Below are 23,133 nucleotides of genomic sequence, written 5' to 3'. Positions count from 1 at the left end.
TGAAAGTCAGTGTGTTGCTGGAATTTGGCCTCTGTCTGCTGGTGCCAAATTGAAATGCAGAGACAGAGTTTTGGGTAAAGGAGAAAAAAAAATAGTTTTATTGCTTTGCCAGGCAAAGGAGGGCCACAGCAGGCTAATGACTTAAAGACTGTGCCCCCTCCCTTAGAAAGAATTACAAGGAGTTTTATAGTAAAAAGGAGAAAAACAGGTTTTCAGATAGGAATCAGGATTGGGACAAACATGCATTATTCTTTCTTCAGAGGAATCTTAGTCATCAAAGCTGGAGTCAGGAGATCTTGGCCTGACCATAATGGTGGTCTTCTGGGGTACTGCCTACAATAACAGTATTTGTGAAAAGGGCATATTGATCAGAGATTAGAACAAACTAGGAAAGTTCTTGAAAAACATCATGTACTGATAATTTTTAACACACAGGCAATTATGCTCAGGGTACCTAATCTTTAGTTTACAGGTAACTGTGCTTAGGGTGTAACTAAGTCCAGGAGAAGGACAAGGAAAGACTCTAAGCTGTTCAATTTTGAAGTATTCATTTCAAAAAGAAGGGGAAGGAATATAACTTTTCTCTCAGGGGTATGAAGTGCCTGCATCAAGTGTTTGGAACAGAGGAAGGTTTATTGCAGGCTATACAAGGAGGTGGGTGTCTTGTGCCCCTGAAATATCCTGAGCCAAAATTGCAAAGCATTTTTAAATACAAGGTGAGGGAGGGGTGGGATTGGTTATTGCAAACTTATTGGGGGCAGAAATCCATTGTTCTTGTAGCTGTCCACAAAAGTCAGAACACTAAGTTCCTATAAACCTCCAACCAGATACAGTTTATTCTTCAGAGAGGAGCTAAAGCAGAGGATATAGGGGAAGGGCCTACCCTGGGAATGTCTCCTAGAGTCCTGTTCCTTACACTGGGGGTGAGGGTAGGTTATGAGTTGGTTCCTTTTATGGAGAGAGGGTAGGGGTGGGTCCAGAGGTTAGAGCAGAGGTGTGGCTTATATATACTTGATCACTGTCCCTTCCCAGGAACCTACAACTGGAAGCAACTGGTGCAGCACCTCCTGTGGGGGCTAAGTGGGACAAAGTGCTTCTTGCATGGTCTACAGGTGGTGGGGACAAACCACCACAGGTATCTGACTCCAGAGGTGGGTGCGGCCTACCACTACTAGGGTTCCATGAACAGGCACCACCTGTGGTCTCAATCACTTCAAGTGTACCACAGAGGAGGGCATTGTGACCAAACACTGGCTGTTGTTGCTCTTGTACTCCTGGGAGCACACCAGCCCTGTTGCTGCCACTGGCAAATGCTCCAGGCAGTGCCCAGACGCTTGATCACTGTCATTTCCCAGGATCCTAAAACTAGGAGCAGCCTGTGAAGCACCTCCCATGTGGGCTAAGTGAGATGGGGTGCTTCTCGCATGCTCTACAGGTGGTAGGGGAAAGCCATCACAGTAATCACTGACTCCAGAGGTGGATGTGGCCCACAACCACTAGGGGATCCATGAACAGGAAGAACTTGCAGCTCCAATCACCTCAGAGGACGGCATTGCAATCAAACACTACCTGTTCTTGCTCTCATTCCCCTGGGAACTCACACACCCTGCAGCTGACACTGCTGAATGCTCTAGGCTCATTATCATTTCCAAGGGCCCTGAAACTAGGAGTAGCTTGTGCCATCTTCCTGCAGGTCCTTGATGCTGTTAAGAGCCCAAAAACCAGACACTGACTACTAGCCCTACCCATTGCCTCCTTCTCCCTGGAAACATACTCAGCAACCTGGGGATAACAGCCTGCTCACACCAAAGAAAGAGAGAGCAAATATTCAAATTCCCATGCCAAAAACAAATAGCAACCCCCCACAAAATACAAATGGGCACTCTTGCATAGAAGTAGCCCTCCAATACTAGACTAGAGTTTGGCCTCCCTAAACTCACAGAAAAAGAAAAAAAAAAAAAAAACATAAGCAAGGTTAAGAAATTCAGGAACCATACCCAGTTAAAAGAACAGGAGACTTCACCTGAAGCAACAAACAATAAAAGAGACCTATGGTGTCTGACAGACATTGAGTTCAAAAGGGAGGTAGTGAAAGTAGTGAAGGAATTAACTGGGAATAACTAAGGCTGAATAACAGGGAAATAAGAGTGGATATAAACAGTAATTCAGATTCCTTTAGAAAGGAACTAGAAAATATGAGGAACATAGAAAAAATTAGAAAACTCATTTGCAGAGATGCAAACTGAGATAAGGCACTAAACAGCAGAATTTATACTGCAGAGGAATGAATTAGTGACTTGGAAGATAGAATAATGGAAATCACCCAATCAGGACAGCAGACAGAAAACCAAATGAAAAAAAAAAAAAAAACATGAAAGCAATATGAGTTCTATGGGATAATATAAAATGGGCCAATCTATGCATAAGAGGAATTCCAGAAGAAGAAGAAAAAGAAAATGGAATTGAAAATATATTTGAAGAAATTCTGGGTGAAAACTTTCCAAATCTAAGGGAAACTGATATCAAGATCCAGGAAGCACAGAAGGCCCCAAACAAGTGGAACACAAATAACACCACACCAAGACATACTGTAATAAAAATGCCAAAAGTTAAAGGGAGGATTCAAAGGCAGCAAGAGAAAAGCAAAATGTTAATTATAAGGGAACTCCCATAAGGCTATAAGCTGATTTCTCTTCAGAAACACTACAGGCCAGAAAGGAGTGGCGAGATATATTTAAAGTTCTGAAAGTAAAAAATCTGCAACCTAGAATACTCTATCCAGCAAGAATATAATTTAAAATAGAATGGGAAATAAAGAATTTCTCCAACAAACAAAACCAGAAAGAGTACAGCAGTACTAAACCCATTCTAAAAGAAATACTGAAAGGGCTTCTCTAAAAAAAGAAGTAAGGAGAAATAGTATAGAAGAAACTACAATTGGAAAACAATCACTTAAATAAGCCAGAAAAAAGATTTAAAAATAGGAAAAAAAAAAAACCTACTGTAATAGCGATGATAAAAACAAGGAAAGACAAAAAGACAAAAAGGAAGATGTTAAAAAAAAAAAAAAAAACACTTCAGGAGTTCCCATCGTGGCACAGTGGTTAACGAATCTGACTAGGAACCATGAGGTTGCGGGTTTGGTCCCTGCCCTTGCTCAGTGGGTTAACGATCCAGCGTTGCCGTGAGCTGTGGTGTAGGTTGCAGACGCGGCTCAGATCCCGCATTGCTGTGGCTCTGGCATAGGCCAGTGGCTACAGCTCCAATTCGACCCCTAGCCTGGGAACCTACATATGCCGCAGGAGTGGCCCAAAGAAAGAGCAAAAAGACAAAACAAACAAACAAACAAACAAAAAACACTTCAAAATCATAGAATGTGGGGAAGGAAAGTAAGAAAATATAGATTCCTTTGATTTATTTTAATATTGTGTTTAAGCCTATATGACTATCAGGCTAAAGCAAGCAGATTCAGGAGGGGGTTAACATACTTAAAAATCAGGGCAACCACAAATCAAAACCAAACATTACATTCACAAAAACCAAAAAGAAAAGAAAGCAAGCGTAAAATAAATGGAAATCATCCAACCAAAAAAAGAGAGGAACAAAGCAGAAACAGAATCAACTGGAAAACAAAGTTTAAAATGGCAATACATACATTTCTATCAATAATTACCTTAAATGTCAATGGACTGAATGCTCCAATCAAAAGACAGAGTGACAGATTGGATAAAAAAGCAAAAATTTCAATCTACTGTCTACAAGAGACTCACCTTACTGATGACATATTTCAGAGAACTACAACAAACAATCCAAAAATTTGTATGGAACCATAAAAGACCCATAATTGCCAAAGCAATCCTGAGGAACAAAAACCGAGCAGGATGGAGTTCCTGTCATGGTGCAGTGGTTCACAAATCCAACTAGGAACCATGAGGTTGTGGGTTCGATCCCTGGACTTGCTCAGTGGATTAACAATCTGGCATTGCTGTGAGCTGTGGTGTAGGTCGCAGACGTGGCTCGGATCCCGAGTTGCTGTGGCTCTGGCATAGGCTGGCAGCTACAGCTCTGATTGGACCCTAGCCTGGGAACCTCCATATGCCGCGGGAGCGACCTAAGAAATGGGAAAAAGACAAAAAACAAAAAAACAAAAACAAAAAACGAGCAGGAGGCATAACTCTCCTAGACTTCAGGCAATGTTACAAAGCCACAGTCATCAAGACAGTGTGGTACTGGTACCAAAACTGACAGACAGACCAATGAAACAGAATAGAGACCCCAGAAATAAACCCAGACACCTACGGTCAATTAATCTTTGACAAATGAGGCAAGAACATAAAATGGGGAAAAAATAGAGTCTTTTCAGCAAGTGGTGCTGAGAAAACTGAACAGCCACGTGTAAATCAAAGAAACCGGAACATACCCAACACCATGCAGAAAAATAAACTGAAAATGGCTTAAAGACTTAAACATAAGACAAGACACTATCAAACTAGAAGAGAACATAAGCAAAACATTCTCTGACATTAATGTTACAAAATGTTTTCTCAGCTAGGTCTCCCAAAGCAACAGAAATAAAAGCATAATAAACCAATAGGACCTAATAAAACTGACAAGCTTTTGCTCAGCAAAGGAAACCTAAAAAAAAAAAAAAAAAAAAAAAAAAAAAAAAAAAAAAAAAGCACCTTACAGAATGGGAGAAAATAGTTTCAAATGATGCAAGTGACAGGGCTTAATCTCCAAAATATAGAACTTAAACACCTCAACAACAAAAAAGCAAACAACCTGATTGAAAAATGGGCAAAGGACCTGAGGAGACATTTCTCCAAAGAAGATATACATATGGCCAACATGCACATGAAAAAATGCTCAACATCATTGATTATTAGAGAAATGCAAACTACTATGAGGTACCACTCACACCTTTCAGAATGGCTATCACTAATAAGTTCAGAAATAACAAATGCTCGAGAGGGTGTGGAGAAAAGGGAACCCTCCTTCACTTTTTGTGGGAATGTAAGCTGACACAACCATTATGGAAAGCAGTATGGAGAGACCTTAGAAAATTATATATAGAAGTACCATATGACCCAGCAATATCACTCTTGGGCATACATCCAGACAAAGCTTCCTTAAAAAAGATACACACACCCACATGTTCATTGCTGCACTATTCACAATAGCCAAGACATGGAAACAACCCAAATGTCCATTGACAGATGATTGGATTAGGAAGAAGTGGTATATATACACAATGGAATACTACTCAGCCATAAAAAAGAACAACATAATGTCATTTCCAGCAACAGGGATGAAACTAGAGACTCTCATACTAGTGAAGTAAGTCAGAAAGAGAAAGACAAATACCATATGAGATCACCTATATCTGGAATCTAATATACGGCACAAATGAACCTTTCCAGAGAAAAGAAAATCATGGACATGGAGAACAGACTTGTGGTTGCCAAGGGGGAGGGGGAGAGAGTGGGATGAATTGGGAATTTGGCGTTAATAGAAGCAAACTATTGCATTTGGAATGGATAAGCAATGAGATCCTGCTGTATAGCACTGGGAACTATATCTAGTCACTTATAATGGAGCATGATAATGTAAGAAAAAAGAATGTATACATGTATGTGTAACTGGCTCACATTGCTGTACAGTAGAAAATTGACAGAACACTGTAAACCATCTATAATGAAAAAAATAAAAATCATTATAAAAATAAAACTTATTATAGTTATTATAGTATATATAATATATATGTACTTTTTCTCATATTATCTTCTATCATGTTCTATCACAAGTGATTGAATATAGTTCCCTGTGCCATATAGCCAGACCTCATTGAGGATTAAATTTCTTTTAAATTAAAAGTAGTAGAGAAGTTCCCGCTGTGGTGCAGTGGGATAAGAATCTGACTGCAGCCACTCTGGTAGCTTCAGAGGTGCAGGTTCAATTCCCACCCAGCAGCTGCAACATAGGTCACAGCCGTGGCTTGGATTCAATCCCTGGTCCAGGAACTTTCATGGGCCACTGGTGTGAGAAAGAAAGAGGGAGGGAAGGCGGGATGGAGGAAGGGAGGGAGGGAGGAAGGAAGAAAGGAAGGAAGGAAGGAAAGATTTGTTATCTTAAAGTCTTTTAAGAGATGTTTTTTGTTGATTAAACATTACCTATGCTAATTAAATGGTATTTGGTTACTTTATCAGCATAAAGTCCTCTGTCCATTTGGTTATTTTGTTGAATGGTTTGATCTTGGCCAGATTAACCACTGATTATACATACAAAGGGGGAATTTCGTATTAAAGAAACACTCGGAATGAGATTTCAGCTATATCGACCAGAGACGACTTCTGTCCACGTCCTTTATGGCTGAGCTGCATAAACAGCGTATCTAACATTGACGCTCTTCCAAGTATCCCATCTGCATGATTCCATTCAATACTCACGGCAACGCTGTTAAGGCGGCTATTGTTATTATATCCTTTTTTTTTTTTTTTTTTTTTTAACAGGAGTGGAAACTGGGATATACGAACGTTAACTTGCACTGTCACAAGGTAGAGGGAGAAGAGCCAGGATTCAAACGCGCAGTTTTACTCCTGAGCCTGCAAACTTCACTCTTGTGCTCTTCAGTCCCATCTGTTAGTGCACTATTCTGTCAGTACACTACTCCGATTCACAAAACTTCATGTACTAACTGTGGCTCAACAATGAATGTGCTTTGGTTCAAACAGCAGGTGCGGATGAAGAACCACGCACAGCCGGCAGGAGCCAGTTCCCTGCTCAAGAGAGGGAGCTAGATGGGTCCTGTCTCCTAGGCAACGACTAATGCAAAGGCTGCCAACAAAGCACACCACTCCCCAGGTCTGATGTCATTTCCTTCATCTGGGCGGTTGCCTGAGTGACGCGTCTGCCTGAAGGGCGGTGCTGGGTACCCAAGAGACCTGGCGGTTGAGTATCACTTCCTCCAGGAGACGCTGATTCCTAGCAACCGCCTCCCGCCTCCGTCTTAGCCCCGCCTCCTAGCTCCTTGTGGAACCTGGATCTCCGAGAGCAGGCAGGCGCAGGCGCAGGGCTGGGACTCCTACGTGAAGCCACCCTGCTGGGTCCTCTGGAACGCGGGGGTGAATAACGAACGAGGCACTAGAGGGTCTCGGGGAATCGGGACCGGGGCTGTGCAGCAGCCTGACCGGTGCTGCAGGCTCGCCCGGCTGCGCGGGGCTGACCGGCTGGAGACTGGGTGCCACCTGGTCTGGCCGGAGCGGTCCCTGAGGGCGCTGCGGAGAGCAGCTGGGCTGCCGAGCTCGGGCCTGCGCCTCGCAACCCTAGAAACATTCAGGGGACCATTTGCACGCCGATCTTAATGCAGTCCGTTGCGGAAGTTTCATTTTGTTTTATCTAGTACCGTTAATACTTTTGTGAGAGGGAAGAGTGGCTGGGAAAATACCACAATCTATGATCTTTTTCTTTCCCAATGCTGTGTAAGCATTTTGTTTGTTTTAGTGGTAATATTTTTAGTTATATCCTTTAAGCTGACAGCAGCCCTCTTGGTAGCCTTTTAAATAAGTATGGCTGTTTCGTAGACAATATTATGCTTTTGGGATGGAAAAGAGGTGAAAAAAGTTTGTTTTAATTGGCAGCAACCTATTGCAGTCATTTATTTGTTCATCCTTAAAATAATTGTTAAAATATTTTAGGAAAACTTCAATTTGAATTTTTTATAAAACAAGTCAGTAGAATTTGCTGTTTCTTTACAAGAAGGTTCTGGTTGCATTTTTAAGTGAAGATGTAGCTCAGTGTTCATGTGATGCTTTTTTTGTTGGCTTTTTTTTTTGAGGCTTAGGGGAAGGAGCACTAAGTGTAGTAATAGACATTCTGGATCTTGCAAAAATCTGATTTGTTTTTTATGTGTTCCAGCCACCACCAGAGTGTGAATTATTCTTAGCATTTGTTAGCCATTTTATAAAGGTAGGGAATTAACAAACACTATGTCTGATGAAGTTTTTAGCACAACTTTGGCATATACAAAGAGTCCAAAAGTCACCAAAAGAACTACTTTTCAGGTAAAGTATTTTTATTTTGAATGATTTTACAAAGTAAACACTGTATTATGAATATTGGACTTGAAAGTGATTCTAGAACAGTCCTATATAAAGCTGGAGTAAATCTTAACTTTGTTTTGAGATTCTGGAGATGATTTTACGTAGGCTCCATTATTACCAACTCTTCTGTGGGGCTTTAAGACTTCCGAATTAGGAGTTCCCATCGTGGCACAGTGAAAATGAATCCGACTAGGAACCATGAGGTTGTGGGTTCAATCCCTGGCCTCCCTCAGTGGGTTAAGGATCCATTGTTGCTGTGACCTATGGTGTAGGCCACAGATGAGGCTGGGATCTGGAGTTGCTGTGACTGTGGTGAAGGCCAGCGGCTGTAGCTCCGATTAGACCCCTAGCCTGGGAACCTCCATATGCTGCTGGTGCGGCCCTAAAAAGACAAAAAGACCAAAAAAAAAAAAAAAAAAGACTTCCGAATTAGACTCAGTACTAGGTTCTTACTAAGTTAAAAGTTAAATGAGCTTTTAAAGGTCAATTAGCAGCTTGAAATTGCTGTTTTCATATAAAAATTTTTATTTTTTTTTCTGGTGTAACATAATATTATTTTAGCTTTCTCTATCCAGTCACTACACTTTTGAACTCAACCTCTAAATCTGCAGTATTGATTACATCAGTTAACAGCAATATGCTGAAATAAAAGAATCAAAAAGATTTCCGTTTCTTCCAGAATGCCAGTTTGTAATGAACCCTGTCTAAATTGAGTCCCTCGATTAGTTTAGTTGATATTGTGTGTCTTCTTTAACTGTAAGCTCCATGAACTGAGGGATAATGTCTGTGGATGTTCTGCATTGAGTCTGAGGGGTGGGGTGCATGGTATAATGCAGGCTTTCAGTGAATAGTTGTTAGATGAATGAAATCGAGGTTTTAAAGCAGCTATTAATCAAGTATTTGTTTAAAGAATTCTCAATATGAGACCTCCACATTTGGATAGAAATTGATTCTGATTTTCTCATTTCAGGATGAGCTAATAAAAGCAATTACAGCTCGCTCTGCAAGACAGAGGAGTTACGAATATTCAGATGACTTTGACAGTGATGAGATTGGTATGTGAGAACATGAGAAAGTAACCCGCTTTTCTTTTTGCTTCCTTAGTTACATTTAGTCCAGACCTCCAAACAACAACAAAAAATAATACCTATGAATTCACTGGTTCTAGATCTTCAACATCTTAATGAGTAAAAAGACACTTTTTTTTTTTTTTTTCCGGCTACACTCTCAGCACATGGAAATTCCTGGGCCAATGAGTGAACCCAAGCCACAGCAGCACTTTTAGCTGCTGCAGTTACAGTGCCATGTCCTTAACCTGCTGTGCCAGAAGAAAATTCCAAGACACTCTTAATTTTCAAGAAGTTGTGTGATTGTCCTTGGTTTTTTCTGAATGTGTATATAAAAATAAAAATTAACTGACAGCAGGTTTGCTTGTCTGTTGTAAACCTCATTGGAGATGACAAGTTCATCTTCAAGGTCAACCCTGTGATACCGTACCAGTAAGTTAATTACTAGGGACCATAGTACTGAATTTGGTGTTCATCAGAAGCACTTTTATAATGCTTTTTATAAATCAGATTTTTTTGGCTGTGACAAGGGGATCAGTTTTAAAAACCCAGTATATCTGTACTGTATGATTAATTTGGTTTCCTTTGATTATGTAAAAGCATTAATGTTTTAGCAGTTCCTGTTGTGGCTCAGTGGTAAATGAACCCAACTAGTATCCATGAGGACATGGGTTCAATACCTAGCCTGGATTAAGAATCAGCATTGCTGTGAGCTCTGGTGTAGGTCACAGACACAGTTTAGATCCTACATTGCTTTGGCTGTGTATAGGCCAGCAGCTATAGCTCTGATTCTACCCCTAGTCTGGGAACTTCCATATGCAGTGAGTGTGGCCTTAAAAAAAGACAAAAGACAAAAAAAAAAAACAATTTTATATTTTGGGATAAACATATGAAATTCTAAACTTGAAGTTCAGTGTTTTATGCTTTAATATTCAGTGACTAACTTTCAGTGTTCTCTGTAAAAATGATCAGAACAACAGTTAAATCATTGTTGTATGTTAGGTTAATATTCTTTATTATTCTTATAGTAAAATCTAATACTATGGTGTGGAGGGAATTTTAATTCCAGAATTTTTGTGGAAAAACATAATTAGCAAGTCCTTCCATTTACACACATTGTTAATTTTATATGATGAAGTTTTTGCAAATAAAAGATTTAGAGTCCAAATCTAATTTAAATATCTATGGCTGATTGTTATTTTGAAGAACCTTTGGATGACTTTTCTCAGAGCAAGCGCAGTGCTTGTCATGACACACTGTTTGCACTCCCTAAATATGTTTTGAATAAATTAATGAATTTTTTATTTCGTAAATGCCAATAAAAACTGTCTAAGTTAGTTGCTTTTTACAGCTGCAAATCTCTTCACAGTTGTAAATTCATTCTAGTCTTTAAGGTAATCTTTTTGATAAATTTAACCTTCAAAACTTTGAAACATACAATTAAAAACATTCTTTTCTGTTATATCATTCAATTTCCTTAGGTGATTTTTCTGACACCTCAGTAGATGAATATTCAGTTAAGAAAAAAATAAATGATTTTCATATACCAGATGATGAAGAAAAGAATTCTCCAAAACTGTCATTTTTGAAAACCAAGAAATCAAACAATGATGTGAGGAAAGTTGAGCCAAGAGTCTCCATTAAAAACGATAAGGACATGGAACCAAGTGGTGATGGAGAAATGAATGTAAAACTCCTATCTGAATCTCAAAATAAACAACAGGAAATTGACAATGAGAAAATTAAAATGGAAAGTAAACCCAGAATTCGCCCAATCAAAGACACATCTTCAGGTAATTTGTTACTGTCATTGTATTTCTTGAAAATTTGTTTTAAGATAATCACAAATACTTTTGTATAGTGGCTAGTAAATAGAAAAAAAATCAGACTTGGAGTTCCCATTGTGGCTCAGCAGGTTAAGAACCTGACTAGTATCCATGAGGATGTGGGTTCAATCCCTGGCTGCTATCAGTGGGTTAAAGATCTGGCTTTGCCATGAGCTGTGGTGTAGGTTACAGATGAGGCTTGGATGTGGCATTGCTGTGGCTGTGGTGTAGGCTGGCAGCTGCAGTTCCAATTTGACCCCTAGCCTGAGAACTTCCATATGCCGCAGGAGCAGCCCCCCAAAAAAAGAAAAAAGAAGTCAGACTTAACTTTTCAGTTTTACAGATTTAAATCAAAATAATGGACCCATAGAGAAAAGTCATAATTCTGATGTCTAGCTGTACATTCAGTCTTGTGTCTGCTGTTGCGTGATAGGAACCCAGAGTTCTTTTCTCCATCCACAGCCACAGCTCCAAAACTCAGGCCTGTGAACTTCAGTTTTTGAAATCCCCCTTTTTTTTTTGGCCTTGACATGCAGAAGTTCCCAGGCCAGGGATGGAACCTGTGCCACAGTAGTGACAACACCAGGTCCTTAACCTGCTAGGCCACTAAGGAACTTCCCAGAGGAATCCTTTCTAATCCATATCACACTCCATACATTAGGGTTGTAACAGCATTGGGGGTAGTCTTTTAAACAGTCACTTCCATATAACCATTCGCCAGAATATTTGACATTTGTGTATTTGAAGAAGGGGCATTGGTCTTGCTGTCATTGTTTAAGCTCTAGACTTTCCTTAAGAGAAGAGAATCTTCATTTGGCTTCTCCGTTCCCCAGGAAAATCCATCAAAACTTAGTTTTTTGAGGGGACATTCCTAGTGTGACATTACAGTAGTTTCTCCACAATTCTGAGCTCTGGACGCAGCAGAACAGAGATAGAGTGAAGCAGGCACCAGCTGCCGTGACATCCCTTGGGCCATCCTATAGAAACAAAGGCATGGAAGGCTAAAGGGTTTGGGGTCTTCCAGTCTTTTGCTGTTTTATAGAAAAAAAATAGTAGTTTTTGCTAACTTTCACAAATATCTCTTTCCTTTATATCATTGTTAAATACACTACTAGTATTTCATACTTTATGTATTAGGTAGCACTGATATCCTCAGGCAAAACTTTATTTCACATATATATTCGGGACCCACTCCTTTTTCCACTCCCATGATCTCAATCCCATCCACTTTCAAATGGGGAGGAGGTGTGGGCAGGCAGAGATACTAGGGGAAAAGCCTAGTACTTAAATTACTTAAGTGCGAGAAGGGTGGGTGAGGCTTATTCTCCTCATGAAGGGGAGGAAACCTGCCTTTCCCCCCTACAGAGTTGTTTCAAGACTCTACTAAAGTAGGTCTCAAACTATAAAATTCTACAGCAGTATGAGCACAAGGCCTAATGATACAGAATTAACTTGCTTAAATGCACCTCCCCAGTATACTGAAGAGAATCAAAAATGTCAACAAGGGAAATGTCATCAAATGGTAAGTAATCCAATATGTTACCATTTCCCAAAGTACACTCCATAGATTGTTCATTGGTGTTTAGGAGTTGTAGAAATTTTCAACCAGTTTCTTTATGAGAGAAAATTTTGGAGTCATTAGTGAAGAAATATGCACAGTGAGTCTTCAAGAAGGACAGAATAGTCAGTGTTTCCTAGTCCTAGTGGTGTTTAGAAACCCATTTTCATGGATTATATTTTTCCTGATTCTGAAAAGCTTTTCATTAGGTTAATAAAAAATGTGAGCATATTATGGAAGCTAAAAATTAGTCTGATATAGATAGCAGTATGTAATTAGAACTTTATGGTAGATAGTAATCTACCTGCTTAATACCTTTTTAAAAAAAAAAAATCTGTGACAAATTAAAATGAATATAGAAATGCTGTATTTTGACCACAAGATGGCACCAGGATTCCAAATGTTCAATGCTATATACATATTATTTTTTTTATTTTATATACTCTCTTTCTATATACATGTATTATTTTTACAGTGATTTTTCTCTCTATTTTTTTTTTTCCACACGTATGGCATGTAGAAGTTCCCTGGCCAGGGGTAGAACCCGTGCCACAATGATTCAGGTCACTGCTGTGACAATGCCAGATCCTTAACCTGCTTTGCCACAGGAAAGCTCCTGCAATACTAAAATATTTAAAAACTTGTTAACCATTTGTAATTCAGTATATGTAATATAAAAATAATTACCAAAATAGTTAATTATTTACATTTGATTATAAAACAAAACATTTTGATAATATAGAATTTTTTTTTTTCTTTCTGAAAACTTGATAATGTTTCTCGTTTTTTGTTTTTTGTTTTTTGTTTTTTTTTTTAGGGCCACACTCATTGCACATAGAAGTTCTCAGACTAGGGGTCGAATTGGAGCTGCAGCTCCCAGCCTATGCCACAGCCATGGCAACACTGGATCCGAGCCACATCTGCAACCTACACCACAGCTCAGGGCAACGCTGGATCCTTAACCCACTGGGAAAGGCCAGGGATCAAACCCGCGTCCTCATGGATCCTAGTCAGGTTTGTTACCACTGCACCATGACGGGAACTCCTGATAATGCTTCTGGAAGTGGACTTGTAGTATAAAATATATCAGAATCATTATCCCAAGTTTATTCAGGTTGAAGCAAAAAGTTGAGATTAGTACCTGGCATGTAGAATTCATTAAGCATTTGAATGTGTATATGAATGAATGAATGATAGATTCATGAAAGAAGGGATGTGGTTCATGAGCTTAGCTTTATCCTTCTCTAAATTTTTACTTTGTTTTTCTTAAAGAGTTTAGAACTTAGTATTTTTAATGTGGTGAGAAATTGCTCATGTGGACTTAAAGAAAAGGCACAACCTAGGAAGTTCCCTTTGTGACCCAGCTGTAAGGAGCCCAACTAGTATTCATGAGGATGCAGGTTCAATCCCTAGCCTTGCTTAGTGGATTAAGAATCCGGGTGCCATGAGCTCTGCTCAGGGGGTATTGCAGGTCAGCAGCTGCAGAGGCTCATGATTTAATCCATGTAGAAGCCGATGGCAAGTGCCAAACTCCAGTTCACACTGAATATCATTTAATACTTTATAAAAATATTAGAATCTGAAAGTTACCTTTGTTCTTGCTTATCTTCTGTGAAAAGTACACTAACCAAACTCTCACTTTATCAAGTAATGATCACATTGGTAGTGATTGTAGGAAGTAATTTTTATAGGCTATGTTGTTTTATTTTAACATTAAAATGACTAAAGTCATGAGTTTTGGAATCAGTGTGCTCCTGCTTTAATCTCACAAACCAGGGTTTCTGACCATGGGCAGATGACTTATTTGTTCATCATTTTATTTATCTGTAAAGTGGGGACACTCGGGGTTTGAGGCAATTTAAATGAGGTTCATTCATGTATTTGAAGTGCTTAGAGCAATCTTGGCATAAATTAAGCACACTATAAATGCTTTTACTATTCATTTTATTATTCAGCATTTGTTCTTAAGCAGATAATTTTGTTTATCTACACATCTTTATTGTGGGTACAATATATATCACTATTTCAAGTGCCATAATGGAAACTGTGACCTAGCATCAATTCTCCAATACTGTTTTAGTCTGTTTGGGCTGACAAACTGGGTGTTTATTTTATTTTATTTTGATTTGAATGTGTGTTTTTTTATTTAAAAAATTTTTGTTATAGTTGATTTACAATTTTGTCAATTTCCGCCATATAGCAAAGTGACCCATTATACATATATGTACAGTCTACATTCTTTCTCATATTACCTTCTATCATGTCCTGTGACAAGTGATTGGATATAGTTCCCTGTGCTATACAGCAGGACCTCATTACTTATCCATCCTAAATGTAATAGTTCACATCTACCAATACCAAACTTCCAGTACATCCCACACTCTCCCCCTCCCTCTTAGCAACCACAAGTCCATTCTCCATGTCCATGGGTTTGTTTCTGTTCCACAGATAGGTTCATTTGTGCCATATTTTAGATTCCACATATAAGTGATATCATGTGTTACTTGTCTCTCTTTCTGACTTCACTTAGTTTGAGAATCTGTTTGCATGCATGCTGCTGCAAATGGCATTATTTTGTTCTTTTTTATGATAGAGTAGTATTCCATTGTGTGTGTATACCACATCTTTTTAATCCATTCATCTGTCATTAGATTTTAGGTCATTTCCATATCTTGGCTATTATGAATAGTGCTGCATTGAGTGTAGGGGTGCATGTATCTTTTTCAGTGAAAGTTTTATCTGGATATATGCCTAGGAGTGGGAGTGCTGAATCATATGGTATTTCTATATTTAGTTTTCTGGGGAACCTCCATACTGTTTTCCACAGTGGTTGTACCAGTTTACATTCCCACAGTGTAGGAGGGTTCACTTTTCTCCATATCCTCTGCAGCATTTGTTATTATAGACTTATAACCATTCTGGCTGGTTTGAGGTGTTACCTCATTGTAGTTTTGATTTTCATTTCTCTACTAATTAGTGAGATTGAGCATTGTTTCATGTGCCTGTTGGCCATCCATATGTATTCTTTGGAGACATGTCTATGTTTTCTGCCCATTTTGCAATTGTGTTGTTTGGTTTTTTGCTGTTGAGTTGTATAAATTGTTTGCGTATTTTGGAGATTAAGCCCTTATCAGTTGCATCACTCGAAACTGTTTTCTCCCATTCCATAGGTTGTCTTTTTTTTTTTTTTTATGGTTTCCTTTGCTGTGCAAAAGCTTTTACTTTTGATTATCTCCTATGTGTTTATTTTTGTTTTTATTTCTGTTGCCTTGGGAGACTGACCTAAGGAAACATTGAATGTTTTGCTGTGTCCTCTTCTAGGAGTTTGATCATGTCTTGTTTTATGTTTAAATATTTAAGCCATTTTGAGTTTATTTTTGTACATAGCATGAGGGTATGTTCCAATTTCATTCATTTACATGCAGCTGTCCAATTTTCCCAGCAACACTTGCTGAAAAGACTGCCTTTTACCCATTTTATATTCTTGCCTCTTTTGTTGAAGATTAATTGACCATAGGTATCTAGGTTTATTTCTGGGTTCTCTGTTCTGTTCCATTGGTCTGTATGACTGTTTTGGTACTAGTACCACACTGTCTTGATTACTATAGTTTTGTTACATATCCAATTTCATTTCTGGTGATTGGTCTATTCTTCTTGATTTACTGTTAGTGGGCTGTAAATGTATCTAGAAAAGTGTCCATTTCTCTAGGTTGTCAAATTTGTTGGCATATAGTTGTTTATAGTGTTCTCTTTTTGTGTGTGTGTGTTTATGCAGTATCCCTTGAGGTTTCTCCTTTTTCATTTCTTATTTTATTTGGGTTGTCTCTCTCTCTTCTTGGTGAGTCTGGCCAGAGGTTTGTCAGTTTTATTTACCCTTTCAAAGAACCATTCTTGGTTTTATTGATTTTTTGCTGTTGTTTTTTGCATCTCTGTTTTATTGATAGCCTCTCTGATCTTTATGACTACCTTCCTTTTGCTGACTTTAGGTTTTGTTTGTTCTTTTTCTAATTCTTTTAGGTGGTGGGTTAAGTTGTCAATTTGAGATTTTTCTTCTTTTTTGAGGAAGGCCTGTATCACTATGAATTTCCCTCTAAGCACTGCTTTTGCAGCATCCCATAGATTTTGAGTGGTTGTGTTTTTATAATCATTTGTCTCAAGTTTGTTTGTTTGTTTGTTTTGGCTTTTTATGGCCTCACCCATGGCATTTAGAGGTTCCCAGACTAGGAGTCAAATCAGAGCTGTAGTTTCTGGCCTATACCACATCCACAGCAATGCTGGATCCTTAACCCACGAGTAAGGCCAGGGATCAAACTTGTATCCTCATGGACACTAGTCAGATTTGTTTCTGCTGAGCCCCAACAGGAACTCCTGTCTCAAGGTATTTTTTAATTTTCCTTTTGATTTCCTATTGACCCATTGGGTTTTTTTGTTTGTTTTGTTTTGTTTTTTGGCCTTTTTTGTCTTTTAGGGCCACAGCCGTGACATATGGAGGGTCCCAGGCTAGGGGTCCAATCGGAACTGTAAACACCTGCCTATGCCAGAGCCACAGCAGTGCTGGTTCCAAGCTTTGTCTGCGATCTACACCAAGCTCACAGCAATGCTGAATCCTTAACCCACTGAGTAAGGCCAGCAATCATCATTGACAATAGTCAGGTTCACTAACAACTGGGCCAAGACAGGAACTCCTGTTTCGTTTTTTAATAGTATCTTCTTTAGTCTCCATATAGTCAGTTTTTTTCTCATTTCTTTTCCTATGGTGGGTTTCTTGTTTCATACCATTCTGGTCAAAGAAGATGCTTGAAATAATTTCTATACTCTTAAATTTGTTGAGGTTAGTTTTTTGCCTCAGTATGTGGTCAGTCCTTGAGAGTGTTCCATGTGTACTTGAAAAAAATTAATATTCTGATTTTTTTGGATGTAATGTCCTGTAAATATAAATTGTCTAACTTTTCTCTTGTATCATTTAGGATCTCTGTTGCCTTATTGATTTTCTCTCTAGAGGTTCTGGCACTGATGTGAGAGGGGTGTTAAAAATCTCCTACTATTACTGTATTCCCATCAATTTCTCCTTTTATGTCTGTTAGTATTTGTTGTATATATTTGGGTGTTCCTATATTTAGGGTATGTATATTAACAAGTTCATTATTATCTTCTTGAATGGATGCTTTCATCATTAATTAGTGTCCTTCTTTGTCCTTTTTTTAAATTACTCAATGAATTTATTACACTTATAGTTGTACAATGATCATCACAATCCAATTCTATAGCATTTCCATCCCACAACCCTCACACATCAACCCAGCCCCCGAACTGTCTCCTTAGGAAGCCATTAGATTTTCAAAGTCTGTAAGTCAGTATCTGTTCTACAAAGAAGTTCATTGTGTCCTTTTTTCAGATTCCACATGTCAGTAAAGGCATTTGATGTTGGTGTCTCATTGCCTGACTGACTTTACTTAGCATGATAATTTCTAGGTCCATTCATGTTGCTAAAAATGCTGGTATTTTGTTCCTTTGAATGGCTGAGTAATATTCCATTGTGTATATGTACCACATCTTCTTGATCCACTCCTCTGTCAATGGACATTTAGGTTGTTTCCATGCCTTGGCTATTGTAAATAGTGCTGCAGTGAACATTGGAGTACGTGTGTCTTTTTGAGTCATGGTTTTCTCTGGATGGATTCCCAGGAGTAGGATTGCAGTATCAAATGGTCATTCTAATTTGATCTCCATCTGCGGCATCTCCATCCTGTTTTCCACAGTGGTTGCACCAATTTACAATCCCCCCAACAGTGTACTAGGGTTCCTTTTTCTCCACACCCTCTCCAGCACTTATTGTCTGTAGACTTTTGGATGACGGCCATTCTGGCTGGTGTAAGGTGGTACCTCATCATGGTTTTGATTTGCATTTCTCTAATAATGAGTGATGTTGAACATGTTTTCATGTGTTTTTTGGCCATTCATAGGTCTTCTTTGGAGAATTGTCTGTTTAGATCTTCTGCCCATTTTTGGAGGGGGTTGTTTGTTTTTTTGGTATGGAGCTGCAGAAGTTGTTTATAAATTTTGGAGATTAATCCAATGTCAGTCGATTCACTTGCAAAGATTTTCTCCCATCCTGTGGGTTGTCTTTTTGTGTTGTTTAGGGTTTCCTTTGCTGTGCAGAAACTTTGAAGTGTGATTAGGTCCCATTTGTTTATTTTTGTTTTTGTTGTCAATACTCTGAGAGGTGGATCTGAGAAAACGTTGCTGTCATTTATGTCGGAGAGTGTTTGGACTATGTTTTCCTCTAGGAGTTTTATAGTGTCTGGTCTTATATCTAGGTCTTTAATCCCTTTTGAATTTATTTTTGTGTATGGTGTTAGGGAGTGTTCTCATTTCATTCTTTTCCATGTGTCTGTCCAGTTTTCCCAGCACCACTTATTGAGCAGGCTGTCTTTTTTCTCCATTGTATATTCTTGCCTCCTTTGTCATAGCCTAGTTGGCTGTAGGTGTGTGGGTTTAATTCTGGGCTTTCTCTCCTGTTCCACTGATCTATATTTCTGTCTTTGTGCCAGTACCATAGGGTTTTGATGACTATAGCTATGTAGGATAGTCTGAAATCCAGGAGCCTGATTCCTCCAGCTCCATTTTTCTTTTTCAGGATATCCTTGGCTGTTCTGGGTCTTTTGTGCTTCCAAACAAACTTTAAAATATTTTGTTAGGGTTGTATGAAAAACGTCCGTGGTATTTTGATAGGGATTGCATTGAATCTGTATATTGCCTTAGGTCATATAGTCATTTTGATGATATTGACTCTTCCAGCCCAAGTGCATGATATGTCTTTCCACCTATTTGTGTCATCTTTGATTTCTTTCATCAGTGTTTTATAGCTTTCAGAGTACAGGTCTTTGGTCTCTTTAGGTAGGTTTACTCCTAGGTATTTTATTCTTTTGGATGCAATGGTAAACAGAACTGCTTCCCTGATTTCTCTTTCTGATCTTTCATTGTTAGTGTATAGAAATGCCATTGATTTCTGTGTATTAATTTTTATCCTGTGACTTTGCCAAATTCATGAATGAGCACTAATGGTTTTCTGGTAGCTTCTTTAGGATTCTGTAGGTATAGTATCATGTCATCTGCAAATAGTGATAGTTTTACTTCTTCTTTTCCAATTTGGATTCTGTTTCTTTTTCCTCTCTGATTTCTGTGGCTAGGATTTCTAAAACTGTGTTGAAAAGTAGTGGCAAGAGTGACATCCTTGTCTTGTTTCTCATCTCAGCGGGAATTCTTTCAGGTTTTCACCATTGAAAATGATGTTAGCTGTGGGTTTGTCATATATGGTCTTTGTTATGTTGAAGTAGGTTCCCTTTGTGCCCAATTTCTGAAGATTTTTATCAGAAATGGGTGTTGGATTTTGTCAAAGGTTTTTTCTGCATCTATTGAGAGGATCATATGATCATACAGTTTTTATTCTTCAGTTTGTTAATGTGGTATATCACACTGATAGATTTTCAGATATTGAAGAACCCTTGCATCCCTGGGATAAATCCCACTTGATCATGATGTACAATCTTTTTAATGCATTGTTGGATGCGGTTTGCTAGTATTTTGTTGAGGATTTTTGCATCAATGTTCATCAGTGAAATTGGCCTATAATTTTTCTTTTCCATAAGGATAGGTGTTAGCTGTTCTCTAAATGTTTGATAGAATTTGCCTATGAAGCCATCTGGTCCTGGACTTTTGTTTGTTGGAAGTTTTTTAATCACAGTTTCAATCTCAGTATTTGTGATTGGTTCATTCATCTTTTCTATCTCATCTTGGTTTTGTCTTGGAAAATTGTACCTTTCTAAGAATTTGTCCATTTTTTCTGGGTTTTCCATTTTATTGGCATATAGTTGATATAGTAGTCTCTTATGATCCTTTGTATTTCTGTGATGTCTGTTGTTACTTCTCCTTTTTCATTTCTAATTTGATTGATTTCAGTCCTCTCTCCTTTTTTCTTGATAAGTCTGGCTAAGGGTTTATCAATTTTGTAGATCTTTTCAAAGAACAAGCTTTTTGTTTCATTGATCTTTTCTTCATTTCTATTTCATTGATTTCTGCTCTGATCTTCATGATTTCTTTCCTTCTACTACCTTTAGGTCTTGTCTGTTCTTCTCTCTCGAGCTGCTTTAGATGTGACGTTAGGTTGTTTATTTGAGCTTGTTCTTGTTTCCTGAGGTGGGCTTGTATTGCTATAAACTTTCCTCTTAGAATGGCTTTTGCTGCATTCCACAGGTTTTGGAGTGTCGTATCTTTGTTGTCATTTGCTTCTAGGTATTTTTTAATTTCCTCTTTGATTTCTTCAGTGATCCATTGGTTGTTTAGTAGCATGTGGTTGAGTCTCCACGTGTTAGTGTTTTTTTGCAGTTTTTTTCCTTGTTGATTTCGTCATTTAGCATTGTGGTCAGAAAAGATACTTGATATGATTTCAGTTTTCTTAAGGTTACCGAGGTTGGATTTGTAGCCCAGGATGTGATCAATCTTAGAGAATGTTCCATGTGCACTTGAGAAGAATGTGTATTCTGTTGCTTTTGGATGAAATGTCCTATAAATATCTTTTAAGTCAGTGTGGTCTAATGCATCATTCAGGGCCTGTGTTTCCTTGTTGATTTTCTGTCTGGATGATCTGTCCATTGCTGTAGGTGGGGTGTTCAAGTCCCCCACTATGATTGTGTTATTGTCGATTTGTCCTTTTAAAGTTGTTAGCAGTTCCCTTATATATTGTGGTGAATCTATGTTGGGTGTGTAGATATTTGAAATTGTTATATCTTCTTCTTGGTTTGGTCCTTTGATCATTAGGTAGTGACCTTCCTTGTCCATTAAGACATTCTTCATTTTAAAGTCTATTCTGTCTGAATGAGTATTTCAACTCCAGCTTTCTTTTGAGTCTCGTTTGCATAAAATATTTTCTTTCATCCTCTCACTTTCAATTTGTATGTGTTCCTAGAAGTGATGTAGGTTTTGTTTTTGTATCCATTCAGCCAGTCTATGTCTTTTGGTTGGGGCATATAGTCCATTGACATTGAAGGTAATTATCAATATGTATGTTCTTACTGCCATTTTATTCATTGTTTTGGATTTGTTTTCATTGCTCTTTTTTCTTACCTTCTCTTGTTCTCTCCTCTTGTGGTTTGATGACTATCTTTAGTGTTGTATTTGAGTTTATTTTTCTTATTTGTGTGTGTATCAAGTGTAGATTTTTGGTTTGCAGTTATTCTGAAGTTTTGATATGAGTCTATATGTATATGAGATTGTTCTAAGTTGTTGGTCTCTTAATTGCAAGTTCATCTCCAGGGTCCTGCATTTGTATCCACCTCTTCTCATGAGTTCTGATTTTGGTGGCATAATTGTGCATGGATGATTTCGTATCCTACTGTATATATATATATATATACCTTTAGTGGTGAGCCTTGTCATTTGTTGTATTTTGTTTCCTGTTGCAGGCTTTTCTTTTCTGTCTAGAGAAGTTCCTTTAGTATTTGTTGTAAAGCTAGTTTAGTGTTGCTGAATTCTCTTGGTTTTTGCTTATTTGTGAAGCTTTTCATTTCTCCTTCAAATGTGAATGAGTGCCTTGCTGGGTAAAGTAATCTTGGTTGGAGGTTTTTTCCTTTCATCACATTAAGTATATCATGCCACTTCCTTCTGGCCTGCAGAGTTTCTGCTGAAAAATCTGATAACCTTATCGGGGTTCCCTTGTATGTTATTTGTTTCTTTTCCCTAGCTGCTTTCAAGATTTTCTCTTTTAATTTTGGTCAGTTTGATTAATATATGTCTCGGTGTATTCCTCCTTGGGTTTATCTTGTATGGTACTCCTGGATTGTGCTTCCTGGATTTGAGTGAGTGGTTCCTTTCCCATGTTAGGGAAGTTTTCAGTTGTTATTTCTTGGAATATTTTTTCTGTCCCCTTCTCTCTCTCTTCTCCTTCTGGCACCCCTATAATATGGATGTTGGTGCATTTAATGTTGTCCCAGAGTTCTCTGAGACTCTTTTCATTTCTTTTCAATCTCTTTTCTCTTTTCTGTTCTGCATCCGTAATTTCTACTTATCTGTCCTCCACCTCACTTGTTCGTTCTTCTGCCTCCTATATTCTTCTGTTGGCTGTTTCTAATGAGTTTTTTGTTTCAGTTATTTTATTTTGCATCTCTTCTTGTTTAAGTTTTTTATCTTGTCCCTCTTTGCTCAGTGTTTCCTGTAAGTTATCCATCTTTGCCTCCAGTTTATTTCCAATGTCTTGCATCATCTTTAGCATCAACAGTCTGAAGTCTTTTTCCTGGAGGCTGAGAATCTCCTGATCACTTAGCTGTTTTTCTGGGATTTTTCTTTCTCCCTCATCTGAGTTCTAGTTCTCTGTCTTTTCATCTTGATAGGTTTTTGGTATGGTAGCTTTTTACAGATAATAGAGTTGTAATCTCTCTTAATTCTGGTGTCTGCCCCCCTTGTGGCTGAATTTGGTACAGGGGCTTGCTGTAGGCTTCCTGATGTGAGGGGCTGATGCCTGCCCACTGGTAGGTGGCCTGGTTCCTATCCCTCTGGACGGTGGGGCTTTGTCTCTGAGTGAGATTAGA

The 23,133-nt window shown here is 38.4% G+C and overlaps 1 protein-coding gene across 7 annotated transcripts in view; it reads left to right on the top strand.

Moving 5' to 3' along the window:
- The first annotated feature begins 7,032 nt into the window (after positions 1 to 7,032).
- The window catches only part of MAP9 (microtubule associated protein 9), a 56,856-nt gene continuing 40,755 nt past the window's right edge, over positions 7,033 to 23,133 (top strand). For 4 of the 7 annotated variants that reach the window (XR_014813755.1, XM_084973884.1, XM_084973888.1 and 1 more), the window contains exons 1-3: positions 7,033 to 8,060; positions 9,070 to 9,154; positions 10,648 to 10,959. Coding sequence is in view for 4 of the 7 variants with exons in the window: in XM_084973884.1 (XP_084830010.1) it covers positions 7,986 to 8,060; positions 9,070 to 9,154; positions 10,648 to 10,959 (472 nt within the window). In the remaining 3 variants the exon portion in view is untranslated. Of the gene's footprint in view, positions 8,061 to 9,069; positions 9,155 to 10,647; positions 10,960 to 13,367; positions 13,565 to 23,133 lie in introns of all 7 variants that reach the window. The other 3 variants (XM_084973886.1, XM_084973887.1, XM_084973885.1) reach the window with 3 other exon arrangements.

Source organism: Sus scrofa, chromosome 8, assembly GCF_054392235.1.
Source record: "Sus scrofa isolate SSC_HxYL_T2T_F1_AM1 chromosome 8, Sscrofa_HxYL_maternal_Yorkshire_Landrace_v2.0, whole genome shotgun sequence".
NCBI classification, from domain to species: domain Eukaryota; kingdom Metazoa; phylum Chordata; class Mammalia; order Artiodactyla; family Suidae; genus Sus; species Sus scrofa.
This window is presented reverse-complemented; position numbering and strand designations above follow the sequence as displayed.